We start from the raw sequence: 14881 nt of genomic DNA, 5'->3' as shown, positions 1-14881 counted from the left end.
TGTTTTATTCACTGGAGCTCCCTCCAATGATCAGCCGTGCTTTTGAAGCTGCTCATCAGCCCCAACACACACGCTCACAACCAGCAAACTAATGTGCTGAAGCTGACCAGGCTAAGGATGCTAGCCAGATGAATACCTGGTAGGCAGAAGCAGAATTTTTTTCCTCTATTTTCCTCCCCAAAAACTAAGGTGAGTCTTATACTCCAGAGCGTCTTATACTCTGAAAAATACGGTATATAATACAGTAATACAGTTTTAAAAGCCCATACTACCTGCTTTCTTCTATAATTTAAAGGGAATACTGTAATTAGTATGACTATCCTTTGCCAGTAAAATGATAACTCTCATTGGTGAATACTCATTCGGAATCCATAGTCTGGTGGTACTAGGTATTAATTTGTATATTATAGGAGCTAGAAAAAACATTTGCATGCAAGAAGTATTTTTGTCCATGGAAATGCTTGAATAGGGGAAAAATCTATTAGATTTTACTTCTGGTTGTTAAATTCCAGATTTGTGATGTATTGCAACTTCCAAAGTTACTCTGTTCAAGTAGTTTTTGACAGCCACCAGAGATAAAGCTGCTTTAAGGAGATACATTTCAGATAACCATATTATTTCATAAAACAAATGATACCATTTATTAAATAGCAAACATTCAGATTGACAAGCAAATTTCATGTAAAACAACATCTATGTACACAGCAATTTAATATATTATTAATATGTATATATATATATATGCATATGTATATATACATATATAGATACATATATATGTATATATACATAGTTTTAAAGTCCCTAGTCTGTTTTCTTACAATGTGGACAGATTGGACTTAAAGTGTGCAAGATGCAAAAGTTCCCACATCCCACCACAGCAACTTTTAGCTTATTTTTATGGAATATTTGAGGAACACAAGAGCTTTGAATGAAGGAACTGTAGCATCTTCTGAAACAAGCAGACTGCTTCAAGCTTATAATACATTCTTAAAGCCTTGCTTTTTGTAACCAAAAGAAATTATTTTTATTTACTGACACAGTAAATAAATCTCTTTACTTCTATTGGAATAAGCTCAGTGATTTCAGCCACATAGGGTGCTGAACGTAAGACTGATATTTGAGCAGAACTTAATGGAAGAGTTTTCTATGCCACAGTTACTTCTATGTTAAAGCAGCTTTCGTGTCACTGGGCAAAAAGTAAGCTTTTAGTTGAACCAATTCACATGTCAAAACACACTTACTGGAATTGTGAACATTTAAGTAGGAAGTTGGGCTTAATTCTTATTGAGTTGTACACGAGTTACAAAGCTCATGTGTAAAATACTTTGGTTGACAAAACGTAGACAGGCTTTTGTTCCTTCTAAAAACCAGCACACTATCGGTCCTTAAAATGCTAAGAAGCTATTCTAAACACATTCTTGCTATACAGTATTGACATGTAAAGCATACAAATCAGCAGCAGATGCATTAGGTGAGGGAAAGACTATATGCACATCATGGCACCTGTCCAGCAAGAAGCAAATTTCAAAAAGCCCCTCGTCAACACTGTTTTACAGCTCTTATCTTCAGGTTAATCCACCGTGAGGGAAATGAAGGCTTCAAATATGGTTATGTATTCTGTCTCAGAAGCAACTACCAGGGATCTAGCTTTCAAAAGCTGTGTCCACTCTGGACTTGCCTTGATGCACATGCAGTACATGTGGTTTGGAGTGCTTAGATTAATTGGGAATGTCTGCACTATTGTTCCGGTTTCCGTATTTGTGATGAATGACAAGCAGCACTACTCCAAGAAAGAAACAAATGGAGCCGACTGTTATATATGCTATTCCCAGGAAAGGATTTTTGCCTCCCATCCAAGAAATTGTGCTCAGGATCATCCGTTTCCGCCCATCAAAGCTGTGCACAGGATAATCTGACATACGCATAGGAAAAGCACACAGAAATATTGAAGTTGCATAATACTAAACATCAGCCTAAACAAAAAAGGGTAGCAATACAAAATGGTATAACCAATCTATTTATTATGAAGCTATTCTGCTACACAAAGTATTGTAGGCTAACTAATGATTTCTTTTTTTAAAAAAGCAAAACCAAATTTACTAGTTGCGGAAATTTTTTAAAAGTGAGGTAGTACTCAAGGATTGTTTCAATTATGTAGCTATATCCTCATTAGGACAGCAATAATTGAATTTGAATCTAATGGAAATTGGGGAGCATTTGAGATTTTAGATTGGGGGGCTAGTGGATTGCTTTATGAATGAGCAACATCCAATCTTAAAAATGTTAATTAAAGAAAATCTCCAATGGCTTTTAAACCCAATACTGTATGGAGTTGGTCCTTGAACGAATTAGCTTCTAAACACTACCTCTGCACTATTCACCTCTTACAATAACAATACAAAGGAGTGGACCACTATAGCCACCAAGTAACTTCTGGCTTTTCCTAGCATTATGAATGTATTCACACAATAACAAAAATATTATTGCAATCTTCCATATATGTAGGCTTTCCTTGGTTGAAAATATGCATGATTCTAAAACCAGGGAATTATCTGCACTATTTCCATGCCACAAAACCAAATATTAGAATGAAATATACCACATTTAGACAAATACTCTACCATGTAGTCCTACAACCTTTTCACACTCACTCTGTCTCTTTAGGTGAATGATAAATAAATCCACTTAGTCCGTTTATCCTACTGTGGGAACTGTTTTAGTGCTAGACAGCGCCATCTACACATTTCTGTAGAAGGCAATAGGAAAGTAAGGCTGCTATAGACAGCATTAAGACGGAAAACACTGAAGAATATTCCATTTCAAATACCAATTGTATATCAATATAAATTTGGAGCACTCTACTATAGTGGTTTTGTAAAATTGGTCTAGTTCTGGGTCACACAATTTAAAAAAAACTGTATTGTATACTTAGCTTGCGGTCTTACTTTACCAAGAATTGACTATTTAATGACATTAAAGAAACGTTATCAACTGCCATCCCTTACAATGTTCAATAAAGGATACTATATTCTATTTCCAAAGAATATTTCCCAGCTGGCAGAGTAGGTTGTAAGTTATCTTTCTTCGCCTCTATAAGACGATACAGCTTACGGAATGTAGGCAGTGCTGCAGTACGCATCCATACAATAAAGTCTTCATTGATGAATCCATTGTTATCCAGATCATCAACATCTAACAAATACACTGGTTTGCGCCAGTTGACAGGTTTTGATGTTCCTTCAAAAAAATGCAAACATTGAAATTAGTCAAGATAATTTATCTTCAGAAAAAGATGCTTCCTCATTTCACTAAAACATTTTTCAAGTTACTCTTGTAAAAACTCGTTCAAACCATGTGTGACCAGTCTTGTTTCCAATATAATCTTTTAGAACAGAAACAGCAATGCAGTAAATAAGAATAACTTCTTTTACAAAGCCAGGGGGCACCCTAGAGTTTTACAAACTACATTTTTTTCAGCTCCTTATAGCCTTGGTAAGAGATACTAGGAGTTATAATTCAATATTATGTATGTTCATTCCCACCCTCCTTTGAGGACATATTCTGTAATTTTAAGAAGCAGACATGCTTGGCCAAGTACATTTGACTCCTTCCATCAAAAATTATTCTTCCATAATTATTGGAAACAGCAGATTAAAGGAAGAGTTATGAAATAGTTGTGAATGTGGAGGAATGCACATGGAAGTCTAAGAAGAACATTTAAAAATAACTGCGTTGTTTCAATAGTCATACATACTTTACCTACTTGCACTTTAAAATCATATTTAAAAAACATAAATAAAAAAATAAAATTAATTTCAGCCATTTTAATGGCACCATTCCAAGTTCCGAATGAGAACTGTTGCACAATAATATATAAGCAATTAGCCACTGATTATATTTTTACCTTGAAAAAGTATTGTCAAGTTATTTGTTTCACCAGTAGGATTCCTGAACTTAACATTTTTGTCTGTCCACCAAGCAATGCCTTTTCTCAACAAAGAAATTTTCACGGGCTTAGAGGTATTGTGGTCATAATGAACAAGCGTCAATGTATCTAAAAAGAAAAATAATTAAAATCTAATCAGCATCTAGGTTTTATTAATAATTTGTATATAGTTCTGTTTTATGCAAAAGTATAAGTACATTGGTTTTGAAATGAAATGGTGATGTATTTCCAAGTGATTCTGCAAACTTTGTCATAGGCATATTGTGGCTATCAAAATAAATGACCAAAGTACAGAATATACAGAAATGTGAATATCTCAAATAAACGAACTTCAAGGCCATTGGAAGGGAAGTATGATCTTGCATGGTTTGAAACAACTGAGAAAGCGGGCAGATCTTCTGGAAAGTGACATGTGATTGAATATGTATAAAATACTATTGGCTTCATTGAAGGAGGGGGTGATTCCATTAGCCTTTACTTTGGTGAAATTAACATGCCAGTATATAAGGTTCGGTATGACTTATACCAAGTCTGGCTAATGGCCTGTCTAACTTAATACCCTCTGAACTGAATGAGTGTTCAGTTGGTGTAGAGAAGAACTATATGGATTTTATGAACATTCTTTGTTTTGATTTAAACAGAACACAATTTAGAAGTATAATGTGTCATAATATACTTTTAAAAATACCATACCATTGAACATGCTGTTGGCAATAGCTCCACAAGGAGCAATAGGTTTATTCTCACTCGTATGGTAAGGTTCACACTCCTTACTAGGTTTCTAAGTGATTAAAAAAAAAAAGAAAGTCAATTTTGATATCATGAAAGTAAAGCTGCTCAATATAATCATCACATTAAATCTAAAGTTCAAGAATACTTTTTGTAACATGTTTTCATGTTAAAAGATTTGTCATTAAATTTACATCTTGCCACTAATCAATGGGGTAATGTTTGTTTGTATTATAATAATTTCTTATGGTAAGCTTGGGCTAGAGCTTCCAAAGCCAAATGACTAATACACAGAGCTAAAGTAATTTATTTCAACCCATGTTCAAATTTATACTAACAGACTTCACTTCTTCAGCAAGGCTTTTTCCTATTATTGCACTCTTCTGTGCATATTCTAAACGTTCTCTTGAAAATCTAGACCTATTCACAATTCATTATTCTCTTTACAGTAATGGGGAACCTACTTAAATGTATAACTAGAGCACGATTCTTAGGTAGAAAACTAAGTAAAAATTTAATAAATAAATATTTAGAACAAAAGGAAGATATGAGAAGACAATGTAGCAATCTGTAATACACGCAGATACATGCATTTTTAAAAAAACATTTTTGGAAAATCATCATGAAAACATATGCAAAGAATTTTACTTACATGTAAAGAAATGTTATTTCCATTTAGCTGACTATCATCCCGAGACTTTACGTAGCGACGGTGGTTTTGGTAAAAGTTGGATAATCCATAATACATAAACACATTGCCCTAAAAAAAAATAAGATAGGATGTTTCACTGACTATAACATTCATGTAGTTAGGTATAGCAGTAGTTTCACTAGGTTTTCAGAATTCATGCCTTATTTATTCATCTCTGTAGGATTTTTTAAGTCTGTTCTCCAACTTAAAACTGATTTTGGTGGTAACAGGAGATCACTAAGCTGTAGAATATGTATCCACCAGGGCGAAGAAAATTTGTGTGGATAGTTTAATATAAAATATATAAAGCAGGATTTTTTTGGTATGATTTTTCTGGCACCTTCTACACTGGGCACTACCCATAAAAATACAGGGATAAGAAAAATAATAAAGCTCTTCTATCTTCAATAGTGTCTAAATTCCATTGATGCTAAATGTTATGGGCTGTGCAAATCCTTTGAAAGAGATGTTTTAATGTAAACAAACACAAAATATTTCTGACTGTTAAAACAGTTGCCTTTTTTACAAGGCCCACCTGGATACCTTGGAACCTATTTCTGGCTATCTCTGCAAATATGCGTGCAGAAAACCCCCCTTCTGCTTTGCTATAAAGAAAGCAAAGCAACAGTGAAAAGCACATGCATTTAACATTACTCTAGACCAGGGGTGTCAAACTCAATTTCATTGAGGGCCGCATCAGGGTTGTGTTTTGACCTCAGGGGGCTGGGGTGAATGTGGCTCCCAAGCTCCTATTTTGGCTGTGACTCCTGCAGCCCTCTGCCAGTGAAAACAGAGCCCAGGAGGGCCACATGCAGCCCTCGCTGGCTCCATTTTTGGCTGCGATTGCCTCCTGCAACCCTCTGCCAGTGAAAACGAATTCTGAGCTCCGTTTTCGCTGGCAGAGGAACCACAGGGCAGTCCTTCACTGGTTTCAGGGCAGCCCCGCAGGCCAGATCTAAGCATCCCGCGGGCCGGATCTGGGCCCCGGGCCTTGAGTTTGATACCTCTGCTCTAGACCTAATTTTTATTACAATAAATTAATAAATCAGAATAGTTCATGTAGGTTCAGCGCATAAAGATTTCTTGACGAAGAAAGGTAACCATTGTAAAAAACAAGTTTCCACACTCTTATTAGGTTCAACTAAAATGACATAAATGTACCATATACCCACTCACTTTAGATTCAATTATTTAATCAAGTTATGCTGCTTGTATACTGCCCATTCCTGTATGCTTTAGATTTATTATGAAAGGCATTCCACTTTGGAGCTACACAAGAACAGAAGGATCATTTTCCTTTAGCCATATATTTACAGTCATGTGAAAAGTAAAGGTTTTTTTAGCATAAGTGGTAGGCCTGTCAATATTTTATCTTTGCTAAATAAAAGTGATGTAATTGAAGAAAAAAGCTAGGAAAAACTGATTTTGCAATCATTTATTCAAGAAGAAATTAAGAGATATGCCATTTCCTTCTGTGTGGAAAATAAGTACACCCTTGGCTCTAATATCTGACATTGTCCCATTTAACAGAAACAACCTCAAGTAGTTATTTCTTATAACTGTCTACCAGACTTTGAAATTGACCGGGAGGAATTTTTTCCTATTCCTGGATGCAGATTTCAGCCATCTGATGTTTGAGGAGTTTCTTGCATGCATAGCCCAATCCAAATCTCAAGGGGATTTAGATCCGGGATTTGTCTTGGCCATTCAAGAACCCTCCATTTGTCTTTTTCTTTTTCAGCTGTTCCTTGATTTATTTTGCTAGAATGAAAAGAGTGCAAGGCAATACTAGACAAAACTAGACAGAGAAGGGTATAATATACCTCAAATGACTGATCCAATGTGAAGTTAATGATGCAGTTGCAGGATGGGGCATTCCAAGATACATTTAAACATTTATTGCAGGGACTATTTGGATCTATTCCTGTGTAGTCAATCTGTAATAAAAAAAGGAAGACAGAAAGAAGGGGCAGGGAAAGAAAGATTATAAAACTAATATTAAATCACAATATATAGCATATGTACATATCTAAGTCACTGCTAATCTCACAGTTTCTATAGTGTTCTTGGGGTAGTGAACTATTATTAGAAAAGAGGATGCTAAGTGAAACCTTGCATATTTAGATCACCATAAAATATATGGTTTTCTATGTCATTTTTAACACTAAACAATACACACACACATGCAGTATATATTTTCAATGGATTGAATTATAATGAAATCTGTACACTTATGTACAGGAATCTTCTTAGACAAGTCAGAATATAACATAGATTTGTAACTGTTCAATACCAATTCATGTATTCCAATACTCACTTAAAATGGTATCCTAGGAACAATGAGCTAAATAAAGCACTCAAACTCAAATGTAGCCTAACTACTGACAGATTATCATTAATTCACCTTATTATAATAATAATTAGGGTTAAGAGTTAACAGATGCTACTGGAAAATAAGGAAAAGCATATACAATGTTTACTGAGATTAAGAGAACAACAAATACGAACTGATAAATGAATATTATCTCTCGGAATCTTTTTTATTACAACAAGAGTAATGGACCAAATTTCTCTGCATTGACAGTTAAAGAAGGAGCTTTTTGTTCTTAGACATCAAAAAGCTGTGTATTTATAGAAAATGATTAATGGAACAGAGTGCACCACTGAGACATACATTTCAAACTGACCTTTGGAATTCAAAAGTATTCAAAGATTTACGCTGAAAAAGAACAATTTCTTTAATTGAATGCTACCATCTAACATTTGCTCAATATCACTCTTATTTTATATGGCTACACAAAGCCCTGAAAGATGTATTCCATTATATATGGGAGCAATAACAAACACCTTTATACCTGTTTTCTGCAAGCTCATGTTGCTGTTTTGCAGTATGTGTGCACATACAACCATTTTACTGGTAACTCCATGTCATATTAGGACTTGGGTGCAGTTGCTTTAACGCTTTGAGTTTCTTCCAGAATACACATGATACACATATTGTCCGAGGTGGTAAAGTTGTATCTGTATATCAGATCTGTACATTAGCACTACAGCATCCCTATCAAAAAATACCAGCAACTAATGAATTATGTAAGCCAGATTTCAGTCCTCTGAAAAATCCTTCACGTGACACATGAATGCCTATTTTATATAATTTAAAAGTACACAAAAAGCAATTCCTAACTCATTCTTGTTGATATGGTAAAGCACTTGCTTTATATTTAGTGATATGTGAAATTTGAGAATCTTTCTTCTGTTTTATCATTATTTGCAATTCAGGTCTGCTTTCATGGTTAAAATAGGAATAATAGGTATTTGTGGTAAAGTCACTTATCAGCTAGATAAGAGTACAAACAAGAGAAATAGTAAAGATAATTAAAAACTTCAAAAACAATAGCCATTGGAAAATGGGAAGCAAGTTACTGTCAAGAGTGAAATTTTCTCCACAATTTAACACAGTTGTTCATCTGATGCCCTCAGAACTATTAGACTGAAATACCACCATGACTAATTAGTGGTTTTGCACAAAAACATATGGTGTTGTCAAGTACATTCTCCTTTCACAGATGTCACTCTCAAATACATTTTGGGTAATATCAAGTCTATTGAACTATTTGTCTCTCAAAAACACAAGTGCAGGAAAAAAATTCAGATGCTCTAGCATGTAACTGCTAATCCTCACAAACATAGCATTGTTTTCTGTCACCTGTTAATACTCATAAGATCTAAACATCAGAGTTCTGATGAACTTATTCCATTTTGCTTATGTATCAGATTTCTATTATGTAAAAGATAAGAAAACATATTATGTAAGACTTTCATTTATTTTCTTGTTTTCCATCTAAAATAAAAATAAAAGTCCAGGATAACCTTTGAGAATAGCTTCTTCTCTTAATTTTATTTCTGAATTTGTTCTGCCTGCTATATGAAAGGAAATCCACTAGCAATCCACTATATTTTATAAATATATTATAATTATAAATATAAATTTAATAAATAATATTCCCAAAGGCTTTACTTCATGATCACAAATTTCTTTGCACTGTTAATTTCATCCTATTCATCCTCTCTTCCCTGTTATATTGTACTTTGTTATCCAGTGATAAAAAAAGCTGAATTTGCTCATTTGTTTTTATAATCGTTTTACTTCCAAATATGTTCTTTCATCTCTTCATATTTATACACATCTTTAATATTTCTTGCTGGCTTAAACTGTATGTCCTCTCAAATAACAATCAATTTTTTTTACCAATAACAGCTTGCTAAATCAGCATTTAAAAAAAATAAACGGGAAAACCAGAGGTCATAAAATTCATAATCCTAAAATTAAATACAATGCTATAAGCCCTGAAAAAAGTAGAAGAAAATAATACTTCATTTATTTATGAAAATTCATACGGCCACCCATTCACCCTCAGTGACTCTGGGCAGCTTACAAAAATAAAAACCCTATAGACAAATAATAAAAACAATAATCCCTAATCTCCCTGACGACAACAATTGCAGTAAGTGTTGTAAAAATAACACTTTAGCTGTCTAATATCCTCTGGACTTCACACAAGGTACATTAGCCATCAAGAAAACACACATATACGTAATTGGATTCAGGGAGGGTAGTCAATAGCGTAAAAGAAAATCCTAAAATGATGAATGATAGATGCCAGTCTGTTCTAAAACTCTTTAAAATTGCAATCATACTTTGAATAAGTTGTACTGAATACAATGTTCTCTACATTAATCCTCATCAAAATCTCGACACTGTATAAAACAAACAAGATCTGTCATAAGAACCTTTGTCATGATTGCAATTATTGCTAACATGCCATTCTCCTTAGGATGAAGACATTCCAATGAGAAATAACAACTTTTGAAACTGCAGCAACTGATTCTTTTTCCACTTTTTATTTTAATAACCAGAGCTAGTTTGGTGTAGTGGTTAAAGCAACAGGTTAGAAATTGGGAGACTGCGAGCTTTAATCCCACCACTTTAGGCACAAAGCCAGTTGACTGATCTTGTGCCAGTCATTCTTTCTTAACCCAAGAAGAGGCTATAGTAAACCTCTTCCAAAAAAAGAAAAAAAAAACCTTGCTAAGAAAACTGCAGGAACGTATCCAGGAGTTGCCAGTAATCAAAAACACTTTCGAAGGGAAAAAAAATCAAGAAGTCAAATTCAAGCTAGAATTTAAGCTAGAATTTGAAGTGCACAATATGAAGAGGAAAGAAGAGCAAGAGAATAGCATAAAAGTACAAGTTTATAAATTTTTACTGGGAACTATCTAAATGAACTCATTCAGTCTCATAGAATAAAGATCAAATGGTGAAAAAAATGTTTTTATTGCTGACATATAATGCTGCAGTTTCACACACACAGTTTTATAAAACAATAAACAGTCTCAAACAGATAATTCTACTTCAATGCATTTTGTTTATTTTTCTAAAATTGGGTTAGAGGGAAATTAACTTATTTTCCCTTTCTTAAATTCTTTCAGACTTGAACAACAACCTTCCACCCAGTTGGCTCCTCCAAAATATGCAACAGTCTAAGACCACAGTTCTCCAAAGTGATCAATATCAATTCCTCCTCCCGCCCCAACAGGGGCAATGGGACTGTTATTTGTAGTACAGATATTCCTCGATTTACAACAGTTCATTTAGTGACCATTCAAAGTTACAATGGCAGTGAAGAAAGTGACTTATGACTGTTTTTCACCCTTACACCTCTTGCAGTTTCCCACGATCAAAATTCACATGCCGGGCAACTACTTCATGTTTACGACTGTTGCAGTGTTCCAGGAGTCACGTGACCCCCCCCCCTTTTTTTGCGATCTTCTGACAAGCCAAGTCAAGTAGGGGAACACAGATTCCCCTAACAATCATGTTACTAACTTCACAAACTACTAACCACTGCGGCAAGAAAAGCTGTAAAATGGGGCAAAACTTTAAGAAACGTTTCCTTTAGCCACATAAATTCTGGGCTCCATTTGTGTCCTGGTAACTCGAGGACTACCTGTATTCTTAACTCAAGTGGTATTTGTTTAAATTATTTTCATATCATCAATGATTAGGCTGGGTGGAACAATCCAAAGCTACACGTGAAGGGTGTGTCTCTGCGTGTGTTTGTGTGTGTGTGTGTGTTGAAGGATCTGGCTCTGGAGTGCCGTTTTCTGCACTAGTGTGCTACATACCAAAAACTCCTATAGGTCATCCCCCCACCCCCCATGCTGCATATCCTACAACCTTCCCAAGGTCTTCCCAAACCCAGAGATGTTCCACGAATACCTGGAGCTTGAACACCTGACAGTATCACCTGACAGGCCCCCCCTCCCCCTCCATACCTACACTTCTCCTGATCACTTACACACCGCCCGTTGTGAGGCAACTTCACAAAGCCAGGATTTGAGAGAAGGGGTGGGGGAAACCATAGGCTGCACTCTGTAAACCCGCTTTAAGAGAGGGGCTGTAAAAGCACCACGAAGCGGTATGTAAGTCTAAGGAGGGCTATCGCTATGTAGAAGACCCTAATGCTGGGAAAGGTTGAGGGCAAAAGAAGAAGGGGACGGCAGAGAATGAGGTGGCTGGATGGAGTCACTGAAGCAGTCGGCGTGAGCTTAAATGGACTCCAGAGGATGGTAGAGGACAGGAAGGCCTGGAGGAACGTTGTCCATGGGATTGTGATGGGGTCGGACATGACTTCGCAACTAACAACAATAACAACAACCGCTATTTAAGCAAAGCCTCCGCCCAGAGGGGGATTCCCACCCCCACCCCCGGAGAGGCCCATTTCTCCCCGCATCCATCCACTCCTTCCCGCGTCAGATTATCACCCCCGAACGGCTCCTATAATCCTCCTCCTCCCCCCTCAACCCTAACCGTCCCCCCTCACCACTTCCCCAAAATAGCACCTCTTCCCCAAACGACCCTGAGGAAACCGATTCCGAGGAGACCGAAAGGGAAGAAAAGTGAGCTCCCGGGGTTGGGCTCTGGGCGGCCGCGTCCCAAGTTTTGCTTCAGGCCTCGTTTCCAAGGAACTCCAGCAGGCCAGTTCCCGGGGGAGGTGGGGGTGTGTGTGTGCCGCCAACGCAAAGCGGGCAGGTTAGGCCTTTCCGCCTTCAGGTTGAACCTGCGAGAGCCGCCTCGCAGCCTCCGCCTCCCTCCCTCGCGTCTCACCTCGAACTCGCGGATGTTGTTAGAGGTGACGAAGATGCCGATGCCGATGGGGATAAAGATGAGGCCTATGACGAAGAAAGCCGGCAGGACGCTGCCGGCGGTGAGGATGGGTTGCCAGGCCGGCAGGCGCTGCTGCTTGAAGGCCGTGTTGTCCGGCTTGCGGCTCTTGGCGACGGCTCCGCCGGTCGCCCCGCCGGTGGCTCCGAGGCCGCTGCTTCCCGGCTGCCCGTCCGCTTTGGCGTTGTAGTTCATCGCCATGGGGGCCTTCGATGCCTGGAAACGGCCCGGAAAAGACGGGAGGAGGAGGCGGAGGAGGAGAAGAAGAGGCAGAAGCAGCGGCTGCGAGACAACGACCGGTCTCTGCTTCTCGGTCCGCAAGAGTGACACAACCACGCCTGCGCAAACGCTCCGATATAAATACAAAGGAAGCGGAGCGCTTTTTCCGGCCTTTCCCCCCACCCGCCCACCGGCACTTCCCCGGGTGTGCGCATGCGCCAGGCGATAACTTGACCTTGGGTGAGGACCGGTTTCGTGACGTCGATAGATTCCGGCTCCTCCTCAATCGGTTCAAAGAGCCAATGGGAGGAATGCCTCAGGTAGAATTCTTTAAAAAAAAAGAAAAAAAAAAGACGCGTGCGCAGCCAAGGGGTTGGGGGAAAAAAAAAAGAATGGCGTAGGTTTGTCATGCTTGACGTAACTGTTGCAGAACGTTGGGGGTGCTGTGGGTGCCTGTGCGTGGTTGGATCAGAAGCAGCATTTGTTATTAGTATATAAAAGTATTATGCATAGAAAAACGTGAAACTACAGCTGCCGGTTCTTTAGCTGATGTTGGCTTTCATATGCATCCAGTAGTTCTTCCCGAGAACCTAGGATGTTGTAATTTATCGGAGTAGTATATATGCAGATTCAAGCATTGAGGACTTTTGCAACGGGCAGTTGGAAATTTTGTCAATGCACAGATTTTCTTAGTGCCACCCAAGATTTCTTTGGTGTGCCATCCAATGGGCCAATAACTACTGGGACCACCACAGTTGGTTTATGCCATAATCATTCAATTTCAATTCTCAGATCTCAATACTTTTGTGATCTTTTCCAATTCTTTGTGTTCTATTTTTCTCTCCCCTGATATTGTCACATCAATTATCCACACTTTTTTCTCTTCAACCACAGTTGCATTCTGGTGTGTCATGACCCAAGTCTCTATTGGAAATACCACAATATTTTCTGTAATTATATGATTAAGGCCAATGTAATTGTGGAAAACTCATTTGATACTGTATTCAAAAGCAGATATATTCAATGTATTCAGATAGTGTGGTGAAAGGCCAAGTAGATTCCTACTGAGTGCTTTTCTGTAGTTCTGTGGAATTTGTACAGAAGTGCTTTGCTATTGCTTTCTTTTGATGCAGTTAAGTAAATATTAGGGGAAAAGGAGTTTGCTTCTGAGGACTGGGTACAGAAAAAGACAATTATGCCAGCAGTTACATTTAAGCCTACCAGTTTGCATGGTGTTTCTGGCAATTTCTGCTGAACATTTTTTTAAAAAGGTCTTGATAATAAAAATAGGCACTTCAGGAATAAGATGACATGGCTTATTCCAAAACTGCAGTTCTTAGAAGTATTAAAATACAATCCCCATAATCCATAACAGGGCAGCTATTGTGAGTTCTGGATTATGTGAGATACAATTAACTGGATTGCTATATGAAAGAAGTCTGATATAACAGTAGGCACTGAACCAAAAAAGTAGACAATAGAGTACTGTAGATCACCTGCCAAGAACACCTACAAGCATTGATGGCATTCAGGAAAAAGACAGAAGCCATGCCCTTGTCTTTCCCCTCTGGTGCACACTAGGAGCCAGTCACTCGGTTCTGCCCTAATTTCTGCAACTTCTGTATTTAATGTTTCAGCAGTTTTGCTGCTGCTACAATTAATTCATCAAAGATAAAATAGGCTCTTTTCAGCTTGTGAGAATCTTTGAAAAAAAAATATTGGGGCACTCGCACAGAATAGTTCCACTCACAAAATGAACCTCAGAAATTCTATCCCAGAGTGTGCGGGGGAAGGTTGGGGATTTTTTGTATTGGTGGCTTGGAGGACTACATGAGCACTCAATTCCATGTACACGCTTAAGTGTTTCTTTTAATCCTCTTAAAACTATGGGAACCTCTTTACAGTATGGACCTTGGCACTTCTACAGTGCAGCCTTCAAAGAGCCGCATAAACAGTTTTTTCCCGAACACCATCACTCTACTAAACAAATAATTCCCTCAACACTCTCAAACTATTTTCTAAATCTGCATTACTATTAATCTTCTCATCGTTTCCACCACCCATCTCC

General features: G+C 37.6%; 1 protein-coding gene across 1 annotated transcript; it reads right to left on the bottom strand.

Annotated features, from left to right (window-relative positions):
* Positions 1-662: 662 nt before the first annotated feature.
* On the bottom strand, positions 663-12987 carry TMEM30A (transmembrane protein 30A). The gene is made up of 7 exons (XM_070954457.1): positions 12538-12987; positions 7193-7306; positions 5331-5438; positions 4643-4730; positions 3908-4057; positions 3028-3240; positions 663-1915 (listed from the first exon to the last, which is right to left on the bottom strand). Exons 1-7 carry the CDS (start codon positions 12793-12795, stop codon positions 1722-1724), a joined length of 1125 nt encoding a protein of 374 aa, XP_070810558.1. The 5' UTR covers positions 12796-12987; the 3' UTR covers positions 663-1721.
* Positions 12988-14881: the final 1894 nt, after the last annotated feature.

This window comes from Pituophis catenifer, unplaced genomic scaffold, assembly GCF_029215685.1.
Source record: "Pituophis catenifer annectens isolate HBS135680 unplaced genomic scaffold, rPitCat1.0.hap2 SCAF_1, whole genome shotgun sequence".
Taxonomy (NCBI): Eukaryota; Metazoa; Chordata; class Lepidosauria; order Squamata; family Colubridae; genus Pituophis; species Pituophis catenifer.
This window is presented reverse-complemented; position numbering and strand designations above follow the sequence as displayed.